This window comes from Mytilus trossulus, chromosome 2, assembly GCF_036588685.1.
Source record: "Mytilus trossulus isolate FHL-02 chromosome 2, PNRI_Mtr1.1.1.hap1, whole genome shotgun sequence".
Taxonomy (NCBI): domain Eukaryota; kingdom Metazoa; phylum Mollusca; class Bivalvia; order Mytilida; family Mytilidae; genus Mytilus; species Mytilus trossulus.
This window is the reverse complement of record NC_086374.1, coordinates 82951737-82966820: the sequence shown is the minus strand read 5'-3', so window position 1 is coordinate 82966820 and position 15084 is coordinate 82951737. Positions and strand designations below refer to the sequence as shown.

Below are 15084 nucleotides of genomic sequence, written 5' to 3'. Positions count from 1 at the left end.
AATATTAAAAAATGATTTTTTAATATTAAAAAATAAAACCTATTTATTAATATTTAAAAATTACTATTTTTTAATATTAAAAAATATTTATTAATATTAAATATTCGATTTATTAATATTAAAAAATAATATTTAATATTAATAAATGATTTTTTAATATTAATAAATAGGGAATAAATTCCACAACGGCTTGCCATAAAAAAAAGATCTTTCAATATTAGTTTATTAACTGCCTTTACTTTTGTGAAAAGTTAGGGGTCAGATATTCGTCTGTTTCCATTCATGGGGATTTGTGGAGTGTTGAAAGAAGTGAGTTAGGAATAAGCCGTTCCTTTCCCCGCATGTAAATGTCCCCTAAATAATTATTTTAAATATCATGGCGCGTTTTGAAAGTTGGAAAAACCTGACATTTTTAAACAAATGTCTATTCGTTTTAACAATTGTTGCAACATTATCGCTTGTCCTTGGATTTTGCACACCTTTCTGGCTGACTGTCAGTGTACCTGACGATTTTGCTACTAAGAATTACAAAAATCCAAGCGAATTGATAATTGATTTGGTTGAAACAAATCATTACCTAGGGCTCTGGCAATGGTGCTTCGGTGGCAATGGTTGTATTGATTTAGGATTAATTGCAAAGTTTGGATCGGAGAAAAAATACCAGTACCAATGGGAGAACGATTGGTACCAAAAAGTTACGAAGATTATTGGTAAGATTAAAAAGAAAATTGTTTATTTATATAGTGCATCTATACATCATATCCATGACTATTTCCAGAAATTTATCAATTAAATATACATGTGTATGCTCAGATATTCAAGTCACAATATGGTGTTGCACCGATCACATTGGCTGGACTGGAACCCCCTCCCGGCCCCCACTTTTTTTTGGTCGATCAATGCTTTTGAATGCTATTCAATGGGGACATATAGTTGGAACCCCCCCCCCCCCCTTTTTTAAATGGCTGGATCCGTGCCTGGGTCAAGAAAGTTGCATTGATTACTTTTGTATTAAGGTGCAGGAATTTAATATCTGTTCTAAAAATATAAATGATGTCATTGTTAAGGTGGTTTTTAAAAATTGGAGTTATCTCCCATAGTCCAGAATTTTAGTTGAATCAACTTCAACTAATGCTTTATTAAATGCAATTTTTGATTTTACTTGAATTAACGCAATCCTTACCCTTAACTGTGCTAAAAAGCACTAAGATTTTTTATATGGATAAATGGACTCTCTTTTTAAGGTATCAGGTCCGTTCGGGCCCAATATACCTTCGCACCCTACACGTTCGCATCTCTCACGTTCGCACCCAAGGTTCGTTCGCACTCTACACGTTCGCGCCCAATTTTAATTCAAATTCCAGTTGAATAATATGAAAATCATGATTGTTGTTTTTAATTGCTTTGATGTAAATACTGAATGTATTTATAGCTTGGTATGAGTAAAAAGATTGAATATTTTAAATACAGAACACAAAAGATAATTGTTTTTAACAGCTTGGTCCCTTTGATCTGAAACAATGAAATAATAAAATATGTCAATACACTATTATAAAAACCAAAACATGATAAAATTTATTCGACACAAAAAAACGTAGTCAGAATCTCCCTTTATTTTGAAACAAGTCAATGAAACAAAGTTATAGGCAATGCACTAAACAAAACATGATTAAGTGTTATTCAGCACAAAATAAAACGTTTACAGAATCCCACTTTAATTAGAAAGGAATGTTATTTTTTAACAATACACTCTCAAAAACTTGATAAAAAATTTATTCAACACATTAAAAATGCTGTCTCGTTTTGGTTTTTTGAGACAATTAAATCAATTATACTTTTAAGAATACTACTTGCCAAAACTTGATTACAAAGTTATTAGACACAAAACCAATTAAAATTGGGCGCGAACATGTAGGGTGCGAACCGACTTTGGGTGCGAACATGTGGGGTGCGAAAGTGAAAGGGGGTGAACATGAGTGGGTGCGAACGTGAATGGGCGCGAACGGACCCGGATTCTCTTTTTAACGGTGAACATTAACATTTTTTCATATCGAAAATGAGTTACAGGTGAAACATGCCTTTGTGTCAAAATAGATATAGGAAGATGTGGTGTGAGTGCCAATGAGACAACTCTCCCTCCAAATAACAATTTATAAAACTAAACCATTATACATTTTAGGTCAATCAGCCTTGGCTCATACCGATCAATAAACTATAAAGGGCCCCAAAGTAACTAGTGTAAAACCATTCAAATGGGAAAACCAAAGGTCTAGTCTATATTAAAAAAGTCTGGAATATGATCAAATAAGAAATTACATATATATTTGTAGATTACTGGATAGCAACAAGAGTACTTGCTTCTTTAGGATTTGTTAGTGCTGTTTTTGTGACGATTTTGCTGCTCTTGTTTATATGTAGAGGAACAGGGACCAGTTTATGTCAAGGTCTAACTGTAATAGGATGCTTTGTAACTGGTATGTAATTTTTAAATTAATAAGATGTCCCGCGATGTTATAATGACACTGCTGTGGAAGCAACACTCAGGGTACTTAGTTAGTGATCTTGAATGTTAAACCTTTTGCAGAGTTGGTTTTTATTCCACATGCATGTATATACAACCATATCAGAAAGAAATTCAAAGGTCTTTTTCTTATATAATTAAGATGTAATAGGATGAACAAATACAGTACCAAGAAAAAGTATTTCTTACAAAATCTATTTGCTATATGTACAACATGTACAATGATGTAAATATGTTTTGCTTGTAAGTTTAATTGACAATTTTTACCATTTGGATTTGTCATATTTTCATATTTATACAGACACGTCAAGTATTTTAAATTTAGTCTTTTCAGAACAAAAGTAATACAAGCCTGAAGAGAACTCTGTATTCAAAATAATAAACTAATCCTTGTAATACATAAATGACAAACATGTTTAACCCCGCCGCATTTTTATACAACCGCAAATTTTGAAAAAATTTTCGTCGTATATTGCTATCACGTTGGCGTCGTCGTCGTCGTCCGAATACTTTTAGTTTTCGCACTCTAACTTTAGTAAAAGTGAATAGAAATCTATGAAATTTTAACACAAGGTTTATGACCATAAAAGGAAGGCTGGTATTGATTTTGGGAGTTTTGGTCCCAACATTTTAGGAATTAGGGGCCAAAAAGGGCCCAAATAAGCATTTTCTTGGTTTTTGCACTATAACTTTAGTTGTTAATAGAAATCTATGAAAATTTGACACAAGGTTTATAACCACAAAATAAAGGTTGGGATTGATTTTGGGAGTTTCGGTCCCAACAGTTTAGGAATTAGGGGCCAAAAAGGGACCCAAATAAGCATTTTTCTTGGTTTTCGCACCATAGCGTTAGTATAAGTAAATAGAAATCTATGAAATTTAAACACAAGGTTTATGACAATAAAAGGAAGGTTGGTATTGATTTTGGAAGTTTTGGTCCCAACAGTTAAGGAAAAAGGGGCCCCAAAGGGTCCAAAATTAAACTTTGTTTGATTTCATCAAAATTGAATAATTGGGGTTCTTTAATATGCCGAATCTAACTGTGTATGTAGATTCTTAATTTTTGGTCCCGTTTTCAAATTGGTCTAAATTAAAGTGCAAAGGGTCCAAAATTAAACTAAGTTTGATTTTAACAAAAATTAAATTCTTGGGCCTCTTTGATATGCTGAATCTAAACATGTACTTAGATTTTTGATTATGGGCCCAGTTTTCAAGTTGGTCCAAATCAGGATCTAAAATTATTATATTAAGTATTGTGCAATAGCAAGTCTTTTCAATTGCACAGTATTGTGCAATGGCAAGAAATATCTAATTTCACAATATTGTGAAATAGCAATTTTTTTTTTAATTAAGAGTTATCTTTCTTTGTCCAGTATAGTAAGCAAGAAATATCTGCAAGAATTTTTTTTAATTGGAGTTATCTTTCTTTGTCCAGAATCAACTTAAATCTTTGTTATATACAATATACAATGTATATTCACTTTTTACTACCAACTGATAAATTTAAATAATCTTTACCATTCAGTGATAACAAGCAGTTTTTTTACATCATGTATTTAAATGAGTAGTAATTGTTGCAAACTCCATTAGAATATTTTAATTGAAATTAGTTTTGGAATAAGGGAAAGGGGGATGTGAATAAAAAATTGGGTTAAATTTTTCTCATTTGAAATTTCATAAATAAAAAGAAAATTTCTTCAAACATTTCTTTGAGAGGATTAATATTCAACAGCATAGTGAATTGCTCTAAGAGAAAACAAAAATTTTAAGTTCATTTGAAAACATTCATTCTGTGTCAGAAACCTATGCTGTGTCAACTATTTAATCACAATCCAAATTTAGAGCGGAATCCAGCTTGAATGTTGTGTCCATACTTGCCCCAACCGTTCAGGGTTCAACCTCTGCGGTCGTATAAAGCTACGCCCTGCGGAGCATCTGGTTGCGCCTGTCCCAAGTCAGGAGCCTCTGGCCTTTGTTAGTCTTGTATTATTTTAATTTAAGTTTCTTGTGTACAATTTGGAAATTAGTATGGCGTTCATTATCACTGAACAAGTATATATTTGTTTAGGGGCCAGCTGAAGGACGCATCTGGGTGCGGGAATTTCTCGCTACATTGAAGACCTGTTGGTGACCTTCTGCTGTTGTTTTTTATTTGGTCGGGTTGTTGTCTCTTTGACACATTCCCCATTTCAATTCTCAATTTTATAAATGATCTTTTTATATGGAAATATACAATATTATAGACCATAATTGTACTTTATAAGCACAAAACCTTTTTAACAATCAGTAAAAGCTACATCCTGTTATTTCACCAAACTCACTTACTATAAAAAAAAAACTGAATTTAAGTGTACTATTTCTAACTTTAGATAATTCAGAATTAAAAGAACATATCTTTTGTATTTGTAAAGACCTACTGTTGAATACCAATTTTTATTTAACACAATCATTATTACCAGTAATAGTTATAAAATTTGCCTCAAATATTATCTTGTAACACAAATCAGGTGAGACAGCAAGTAATCATTTGTTATGATAGGGGGTCTCATTGGGGGTTCCAGTCCCGGATCCCACTTACACTATGAATGTAAGCAATTCTTATTTTTTGTCATTTCCCGGGTCTCGCAAGACCTCATTTCCTGTTTTCACGACACAATAATTTGACTTTCACGTATCACACTTACAAAAAATAGGCAATATGGCGTCACGCTTAGACCCCAATGAGACATGATAGGATAATAATAATTTGATACTATTTTCAGGAGGATTTCTTGTGATATCTCTGGCTGTGTTTGGTTCTGGAATCTACAATAATGATGACATATACAGCTTACACCATTTCGATATTAATCATCATCTGAGTTTTTCTTTTGGGATGACGTGTATTGCAGCCATATTGTACACAGTTATTGGAACTGTTCTGACATTTATCTTATGTACTGGAGGAAACGAAAGTGGAGGAAGGCACAGAAAAGCATCAACCAATGAACATGCTTAAAGACTTGTTTAATGTGAAATCTCAATATGATCTGGGTTAAGTTCAATATCGTAGCGTCTATGTAGCTGCTATCAATATATATGTAACAACTAGTCTATAGCTACATGTTCAAAAGTCAAAATCTACGTAGCAGCTACGATATTGAACGTGGCCCTGTTGAACACTTACTTTCTGTTTGTTGATAATTATAGTTATTTGAAATATGTTGAATGAGATTTTTTAATTTTATCAGATTTTTCTGAAGTACTTATGACCATGATTAGTGGAAAGACTTCATACAAGGACTGAGGTCAGCAGCTTAAAATGATGAGTTTTTACTTGTTACTATTTTCAGGATCTGTAAGACACTGACTTCCCATTTTTGTTTAACTTTGAAATTTTTTATATCAAGGTTGGATGGACTTACAAAATCTTTATTATACTTTTCTCAGGTAATTCTTAACATAATGATGTCATATTTAGTAAGCAGCTCAAATGTTATGAGTTGTAACTTGTGAGATAACTTTAGGTATGTCAGACATATATTTTAGGTTTTTCCAATACTTTGAATCATGAGTGTTGGTTTGCCTTGAAGATTGTATCCATTCTTGTCATTTTTCAATTTTAATTTACTGCCTAAACTTATCTAGTTTCAGAATCAAGCTTGAATATTGTCACCAAATTTGCCCCGATTGTTCAGGGTTCAACCACGGGTCCTATAAAGCTGCGCCCTGCGGAGCACCTAATTCAATTTTAATTTACTGTCTATACTTATCTTGTACTACAAATCTACCAGGGATATTGATATACAACAGATGTCATATTTTTAATGTATTTAAATGTAATCTAGCTGCATTGAGCCATTACAAATTGTGATAGTTGTAATTAAAAATGTCCTCATCTACAATATATTACTGAGGCCCCTCATGGGGTGTTCAAGTTATCACATAATCATAAATGTTTAGCCAATATAATCACATTATCATTTATTTATTTTTAATAAAGATAATCAAATATACATTTTTTTAAACTAAAGATAATCAAATAATCAAAATACATTAATTGTTCTCAAATAATCAAATAATCATGAAATATTTTGTCTGGTAATTAAATGATCACTAAAAAATGGCAAAGTAAATCACATATCTAATCAAATACCATTACTGAATGTTTCATGTTGAAACAATGTTACCCCTTCTTTAAACAAGACTTGGTTTAATATGCAACCCCTTGAAATTGTATGGTTTTACAGTCATGACAGTGTTCAAAGTAAATTATAATGATGATGTGTTAAATGAATAATACTCACGTTTTTTTTAAGAATTATTAAGTATGTCTGCTTCCAACTTAACCTCGGGGTAGTTTAAGTACATGGAGTAAAAAAGCACACACAAAAAATTACCAGTTAGTTGAAAATGTGTGCAGGGGCGGATCCAGCCATTTTAAAAGGGGGGGTCCTTACCCAGGACAAAGGGGGAGGGGTTCCAACTATATGTCACCATTCAATTGCATTTATTGTCCAAAGAAAAAGGGGGTTCCAACTATATGTCACAATTCAAATGCATTGATCTTCCCAAAAAAAGGGGGGTTCCAACCCCTGGAACCGCGTCTGATATGTGTATGCTTAATCAAGGGACAATCAGATTTTAAAGAGCCATTTTTAGCAAGAAATCCTATTCTGTTGGAAAACAATAATGATTGTCTACAGTAAGAATATATTACTTCAGCTTCATTTCCAGGCAAACCTTTTTGGAATTCTCCAATGCTCTTTACTTTTGTACTTTTTTTGGCTTCATATTTTTTTATTAGAAAGTTACTTATTTGACGTGTATGTAAATTAAACCCTTAGTGAACTGCTTTATACAATTGTATAAACACCAATGTTAAAGGTGTACACTTACTGTATAATTCTAGGTTGTACTATTATGTACACCAATGTTAAATGTGTACACTTACTGTATAATTCTAGGTTGTTCTATTATGTACACCAATGTTAAAGGTGTACACTTACTGTATAATTCTAGGTTGTTCTATTATGTACACCAATGTTAAAGGTGTACACTTACTGTATAATTCTAGGTTGTACTATTATGTACACCAATATTAAATGTGTACACTTACAGTATAATTCTAGGTTGTGTTATATTACTGCTATATTTATATTGGGTGTTTAATGTGTACACCTATTATACTTTTGTATTGTTGTTGATCTTTTGACTTTTGTCAACAAGCGAGACATAGTGAGACATAGCTATCCTACATTCTGTTGGCGGTGTCCACAAATATTCACCCTTTGATTAAAGTTTTTGAAATTTTAATAACTTTCTTAAATTATCCTGGATTTCTACCAAAATTTGGACAGAAGCTTGTTTATGATCTTAATAACATGAAAGGTACCATTTTTTCTGCACCAGATGCGTATAAAATAGTATCAATATTAAAGTAAATTTTTAAAAAAAAAATCCGTATTTTACTTATAAATGGACTTAGTTTTTCTGCCAGGAAACATTATGTGGTTAAAGTTTTTAAAATTTTAATAACTTGAAAAAAACTATCCAGGATTTCTACCAAACTTGGACAGAAGCTTGTTTATGATCATAAGATAGTATCCAAAAGTAAAATTTGTAAAAAACAAATTCCCCATATTTTACTTTAATATAAATGGGCTGCCAGGAAACATCTATTAATTTTAGTTCCTTGTGTATGATTCAGAGTTTAGTATGACGTCCATTATCATTGAAACAATATACATGTTTTTTAAGGGGCCAGCTGAAGGACGCCTCCGGGTGCAGGAGATTCTCACTACATTGAAGACCCATTGGTGGCCTTCGGCTGTTGTCTGCTCTATGGTCGGAGCAGAAATTTGGTTCTTGTTTTTCAGTATTTTACATATAAATGGTTAAAGTTTTTAAAACAATTTTTAGATTCATAAACTATCCTATCCTGGATTTTTACCAAACTTAGACAGACGAGCTTCTTACAAACAGATAAGATAGAGAGGAATATTTTTATTAATGTTTTTAAACATTTATGTTGAGCCTGCGATTAACAGTAAAAGTAGGTGAGACACTGGGTTCTGCAGAACCCTTACAATTTTTTTTATTTTACTTACCAGTTTTCAAGGTGTACACCAACTTTACTTTTGTTTTGTTTTGTTTCACATACTGTTGTTAAAGGTGTACACCTAGGTACTTAACTTTTACATTGTTATGTTTTATATACCTGTGCTACAGGTGTACACCTAATTTTAAGATTGTTGCTTTTTTTTTTTTTTTTTTTGTATAGCATGTATACCAGAGCCTTGTGTAACATAAAAGTGTATTTTTAAATTAATTGGTAGTAAAGTTTAAACTTTAAAATCTTAACAGTTAAAATATTAAATTTAAATATCTCCTCTTAATCAAGGGACGACATCAAAAGTTTGATGTAGGATAAAAAAAAAAACTCAATTCACATTTTTTTTTCATTGACCCACCAAAGTTGCTTATCCTGCCTTTTACTCAATGGACTCGATGAATTAACGTTGTACTTAAAAATTGAAACTGTATACTTTACTACAAACACTTTTCATATTATTTGCCAAGTTTTAGGCATTCTTCATAGAATAGTGTTTTTTTTTCTGATTCCATCAACTTAAAGAAAAAAAATAAATCCCGAAATTGTAAGTAAATTCATAACATGTAACACGCTTTGTTAAGAAAAAATGGAGATGGCCAATCATGGCACAGCGGATAATTAAATGAAGTTTATACAAACGATATAATTCATGAGGTTTTTCTATTCTCGGTTGAAAAACGAACGTAAATTATATAGTGTAGATATTAAACCGTTGGTTTTCCCGTTTGAATGGTTTTACACTAATTTTGGGGCCCTTTATAGCTTGTTGTTCAGTGTGAGCCAAGGCTCCGTATTGAAGGCCGTACATTGACCTATAATGGTCTACTTTTATAAATTGTTATTTGTATGGAGAGTTGTCTTATTGGCACTCACACCACATCTTCCTATATCTATGTAAATAGAAACAAACAATGTCTGTATTCATTAAATCATTTAAATGTATTTATAAAAAGGTGAGTTTCATCTTGTACATACATTTAGTCATCCTTAATTTCTTGATATTTTTTTTATCAGTTTATCATACACGTTTCGTTTTGTATTTTATTTTAAATACGAATACATACTACATATACTCAAGTTAGCGGATTGTTCAACAATGTTATGCAACTCTATTCTTACAGTATAAATTTAAAAAATAAATATTCACCCATTCATAATCGAAAAACAGTACATTTAATAAATGTAAAAAAAGAAGATGTATGATTGCCAATGAGACAACTCTCCACAAGAGACCACAATGACACAGAAATTAACAACTATAGGTCACCGTACGGCTTTCAATAATGAGCAAAGCCAATACCGCATAGTCAGCTATAAAAGGCCCCGAAATAACAATGTAAAACAATTCAAACGGGAGTTGTTCCTTATAAACTACGACATTTCTCTCAAGTATTAATATTTATTTAGTTTCAAACATGCGAAAGAAATAATCTTCACTGAATTCATTCAGGTGCACAAATGATATGATTAGAGTTATTTTGTTTCTATCTTTGGGGGACAACTTCCTCCTTTTATGGTAGCTACTGTGTGTGTTTTTTAGCATAAAAATAATAAAAGAGGAATGTCAGTGCAACCCATCATTAATTATTGTAAAGCGGGATCAGTATTATGAAATACTTTATAAGTGACTACGACATTGTAAGGATTATAACCTATCGTAGGTATGAAAGAAATTAAAAGTGGTTCATTTATTCATCCGTATAAAAGCAGCACATGTATTTTATTTTATCCTTATATTTCTCATCATGCCGGGTACAAGATAATTGAGTTGCTGCATGCATAAAGAACTTGGAATATCAGTATACTATTTCGACCCCACTATTTGAAGTTAACAAAACATTTATTTAAATCTTTTGGCCAAAGGTTTGTAATCTATAACAAATCATTGTTTTTATACGACCGCAAATTTTGAAAAAATTTTCGTCGTATATTGCTATCACGTTGGCGTCGTCGTCGTCGTCGTCGTCGTCGTCGTCGTCCGAATACTTTTAGTTTTCGCACTCTAACTTTAGTAAAAGTGAATAGAAATCTATGAAATTTTAACACAAGGTTTATGACCATAAAAGGAAGGCTGGTATTGATTTTGGGAGTTTTGGTTCCAACATTTTAGGAATTAGGGGCCAAAAAGGGCCCAAATAAGCATTTTCTTGGTTTTCGCACTATAACTTTAGTTTAAGTTAATAGAAATCTATGAAATTTTGACACAAGGTTTATAACCACAAAATAAAGGTTGGGATTGATTTTGGGAGTTTTATTTTCAACAGTTTAGGAATTAGGGGCCAAAAAAGGGCCCAAATAAGCATTATTCTTGGTTTTCGCACAATTACTTTAGTTAAAGTAAATAGAAATCAATGAAATTTTGACACAATGTTTATGACCACAAAAGGAAGGTTGGTATTGATTTTGGGAGTTTCGGTCCCAACAGTTTAGGAATTAGGGGCCAAAAAGGGACCCAAATAAGCATTTTTCTTGGTTTTCGCACCATAGCGTTAGTATAAGTGAATAGAAATCTATGAAATTTAAACACAAGGTTTATGACTATAAAAGGAAGGTTGGTATTGATTTTGGAAGTTTTGGTCCCAACAGTTAAGGAAAAAGGGGCCCAAAGGGTCCAAAATTAAACTTTGTTTGATTTCATCAAAATTGAATAATTGGGGTTCTTTAATATGCCGAATCTAACTGTGTATGTAGATTCTTAATTTTTGGTCCCTTTTTCAAATTGGTCTACATTAAGGTCCAAAGGGTCCAAAATTAAACTTAGTTTGATTTTAACAAAAATTGAAACCTTGGGGTTCTTTGATATGCTGAATCTAAAAATGTACTTAGATTTTTGATTATTGGCCCAGTTTTCAAGTTGGCCCAAATCGGAGTCCAAAATTAAACATTGTTTGATTTCATCAAAAATTGAATAATTGGGGTTCTTTGATATGCCAAATCTAACTGTGTATGTAGATTCTTAATTTTTGGTCCAGTTTAAAAATTGGTCTAAATTAAAGTACAAAGGGTCCAAAATTAAACTAAGTTTGATTTTAACAAAAAATAAATTCTTGGGCCTCTTTGATATGCTGAATCTAAACATGTACTTAGATTTTTGATTATGGGCCCAGTTTTCAAGTTGGTCCAAATCAGGATCTAAAATTATTATATTAAGTATTGTGCAATAGCAAGTCTTTTCAATTGCACAGTATTGTGCAATGGCAAGAAATATCTAATTTCACAATATTGTGAAATAGCAAATTTTTTTTTTAATTAAGAGTTATCTTTCTTTGTCCAGTATAGTAAGCAAGAAATATCTGCAAGAATTTTGTTTAATTGGAGTTATCTTTCTTTGTCCAGAATCAACTTAAATCTTTGTTATATACAATATACAATGTATATTCACTTTTTACTACCAACTGATAAATTTAAATAATCTTTACCATTCAGTGATAACAAGCAGTTTTTTTACATCATGTATTTAAATGAGTAGTAATTGTTGCAAACTCCATTAGAATATTTTAATTGAAATTAGTTTTGGAATAAGGGAAAGGGGGATGTGGTTAAATTTTTCTCATTTGAAATTTCATAAATAAAAAGAAAATTTCTTCAAACATTTTTTTGAGAGGATTAATATTCAACAGCATAGTGAATTGCTCTAAGAGAAAACAAAAATTTTAAGTTCATTTGAATACATTCATTCTGTGTCAGAAACCTATGCTGTGTCAACTATTTAATCACAATCCAAATTTAGAGCGGAATCCAGCTTGAATGTTGTGTCCATACTTGCCCCAACCGTTCAGGGTTCAACCGCTGCGGTCGTATAAAGCTACGCCCTGCGGAGCATCTGGTTACGTTCGTAGTATCATATAGTAAATTCCATTGTCGGTCACCTGTGTCAATTCACGTGCAAACTGACTACATTGCTGTTGCATTTAAATCTTTCGGCCAATGAAATGAGACGTTACAAGTTGTTTGTTTATGATACGCCAGAATGTTATCAATGAACTATCAAATGCTAAACTTCACTGCATATCACTGTAAAGGCTCGGACACTTCAAATGTATAATAAAAACAAGAATCCTCCACCTATGGATACTGATATAACAGCATAAAATAATTACAAAAGTACCCGTATTGATTCAGTTGAAAAAGGCAAGACTCATCAGATTAAAACAAATAGCCCACAAAGTGCTTATCTGAGAGGAATCACAGTTACTGAAATCTAGTTAAAAGCCAATAATAACTGTTTCAAGCAATCTTGAAAATGAGGTCAAGGTCATATATACCAAATGAGAAATACATGTTCACCTAACAATCATTCAATACACTAAATATAGTTCAGTTATTGCTTATAGTTTCTGAACAAGACTTAACCAAGAAAACTAAACACTGACTAATGATCCACGAAAATGAGGTCAAGGTCAGATGAACCATGCTGGGCAGACATGTACAGCTTAGTCAAATACAACAAATATAGTTGACCTATTGCTTATAGTTTAAGAAAAACAGACCAAAACAAATAAACTTAACACTAAGCAATGAATTGTGAAAATGAGGTCAAGGTAAAAAAACTGCCAGACTTGACATGTACATGTATCATAAAATAGTTTGATACATCAAAAAAATTATAACCTATTGCATATAGTATAAGAAAAACGACCAAAACTCAAAAACTTAACTATAACCACTGAACCATGAAAATGAGGTAAAGGTCAGATGACACATGCCAGTTGGACATGCATGTACACCTTACAATCCTTCCATACATGTGACCAAATATACTAGACCTATTGCTTAATTACTGGTAGAGTATCTGAGATATGGACTTGACCACCAAAACTTAAAAGTTTTTAAAACATTTTTTAGTTTGGATTTTTACCAAACTCTGAAAGAAGCTTCTTACAAACAAAAGATAGTATAGAGAGGAATATTTAACCTTTAAGTATCTGAAATCATTAAAATGCTGATATATCACTTTCAACTTATCATGCTTTGTTAGGGCACTGATCCATAAAATGAGGTTGAGGGCAAGTGCAAACTGTCTGATGAGCATGAGTATCTAAGTCCTTGCAAGGTATTCACATACCAAATATAGTTATCCAGTAACTCATAAATTAGAGAGAAATAAACATTACAAAAAATCCTTACATTTTTTCAAGTAATCACTGAACTATAAAATGAAGTCAAGGACAATGAACATGTGACAGATGGAAACTTCATAAGACAAGGCATCTATATACAAAGTATCATGAAGCATCCAGGACTTCCACCTTCTAAAATATTAAGCTTAACAGAAGTTAGCTAACATTGCTGCCGAATCACTATCCCTATGTCAAGCTTTCTGTGACAAAAGTCAGACATCATGTATCAGAGACTAAATTATCAATAAGTGCATTGTAGTAAACATCCAATGGATTTGGTGAATATCGTGTAATAAAATTTGGAGAAAAACATGATCTTGTGTAATGCCGATAAAGAAATATTGACAGAATGTAGAACCATAGATGTATAGCAATAAGATCTATTTTGTTGATAACAAAATAAATATGTGTACCAAACACAATATTCAGCGATCTTATGAGTGTTAAATTGATTACCTTTTGGAATAAGTTTATCAATACTGAGGTGGTATAAATCTGGCAGGTGGCAGGTGTGTTTAGCTCCAATCTTAATTGACAGTTTGTCACTTTTTCTGTCAAAGGTCAGTGATTTTCTCCAGGCACTCTGGTTTACTCCACAAATATAACTGACCCCCATGATTTAATCCACCAATATAACTGACCCCCATAATATAACCCACCAATATAAGTGACCCCCATGATATAACCCACCAATATAAGTGACCCCCATGATATAACCCACCAATATAACTGACCCCCATGATATAACCCACCAATATAACTGACCCCCATGATATAACCCACCAATATAACTGACCCCCATGATATAACCCACCAATATAACTGACCCCCATGATATAACCCACCAATATAACTGACCCCCATGATATAACCCACCACTATAACTGACCCCCATGATATAACCCACCAATATAACTGACCCCCATGATATAACCCACCAATATAACTGACCCTCATGATATAACCCACCAATATAACTGACCCCCATGATATAACCCACCAATATAACTGACCCCCATGATATAACCCACCAATATAACTGACCCCCTTGATATAACCCACCAATATAACTGACCCCCATGATATAACCCACCAATATAACTGACCACCATGATATAACCCACCAATATAACTGACCGCCATGATATAACCTACCAATATAACTGACCGCCATGATATAACCCACCAATATAACTGACCCCCATGATATAACCCACCAATATAACTGACCGCCATGATATAACCCACCAATATAACTGAACCCCATGATATAACCCACCAATATAACTGAACCCCATGATATAACCCACCAATATAACTGACCCCCATGATATAACCTACCAATATAA

The 15084-nt window shown here is 32.4% G+C and overlaps 1 protein-coding gene across 2 annotated transcripts; it reads left to right on the top strand.

Annotated features, from left to right (window-relative positions):
* The first annotated feature begins 325 nt into the window (after positions 1–325).
* On the top strand, positions 326–10385 carry LOC134708166 (uncharacterized). Of its 2 annotated transcripts, XR_010105811.1 has the most exons (4): positions 326–710; positions 2331–2474; positions 5284–6601; positions 7633–10385. XR_010105811.1 is itself a non-coding variant. In XM_063568490.1 (3 exons), exons 1-3 carry the CDS (start codon positions 377–379, stop codon positions 5517–5519), a joined length of 714 nt encoding a protein of 237 aa, XP_063424560.1. In that variant the 5' UTR covers positions 326–376; the 3' UTR covers positions 5520–10383. The 2 variants fall into 2 exon arrangements, 1 of the variants encoding a protein (XP_063424560.1); XM_063568490.1 differs by having other exon boundaries at positions 5284–10383.
* Positions 10386–15084: the final 4699 nt, after the last annotated feature.

Coding starts and splice junctions, on each gene's coding strand:
- LOC134708166 (XM_063568490.1), top strand. CDS start 377: ATGGCGCGTTTTGAAAGTTGGAAAAACCTGACATTTTTAAACAAATGT. Junction 711..2,330: donor AAAAGTTACGAAGATTATTG/GTAAGATTAAAA, acceptor ATATATTTGTAG/ATTACTGGATAGCAACAAGA. Junction 2,475..5,283: donor AATAGGATGCTTTGTAACTG/GTATGTAATTTT, acceptor TACTATTTTCAG/GAGGATTTCTTGTGATATCT.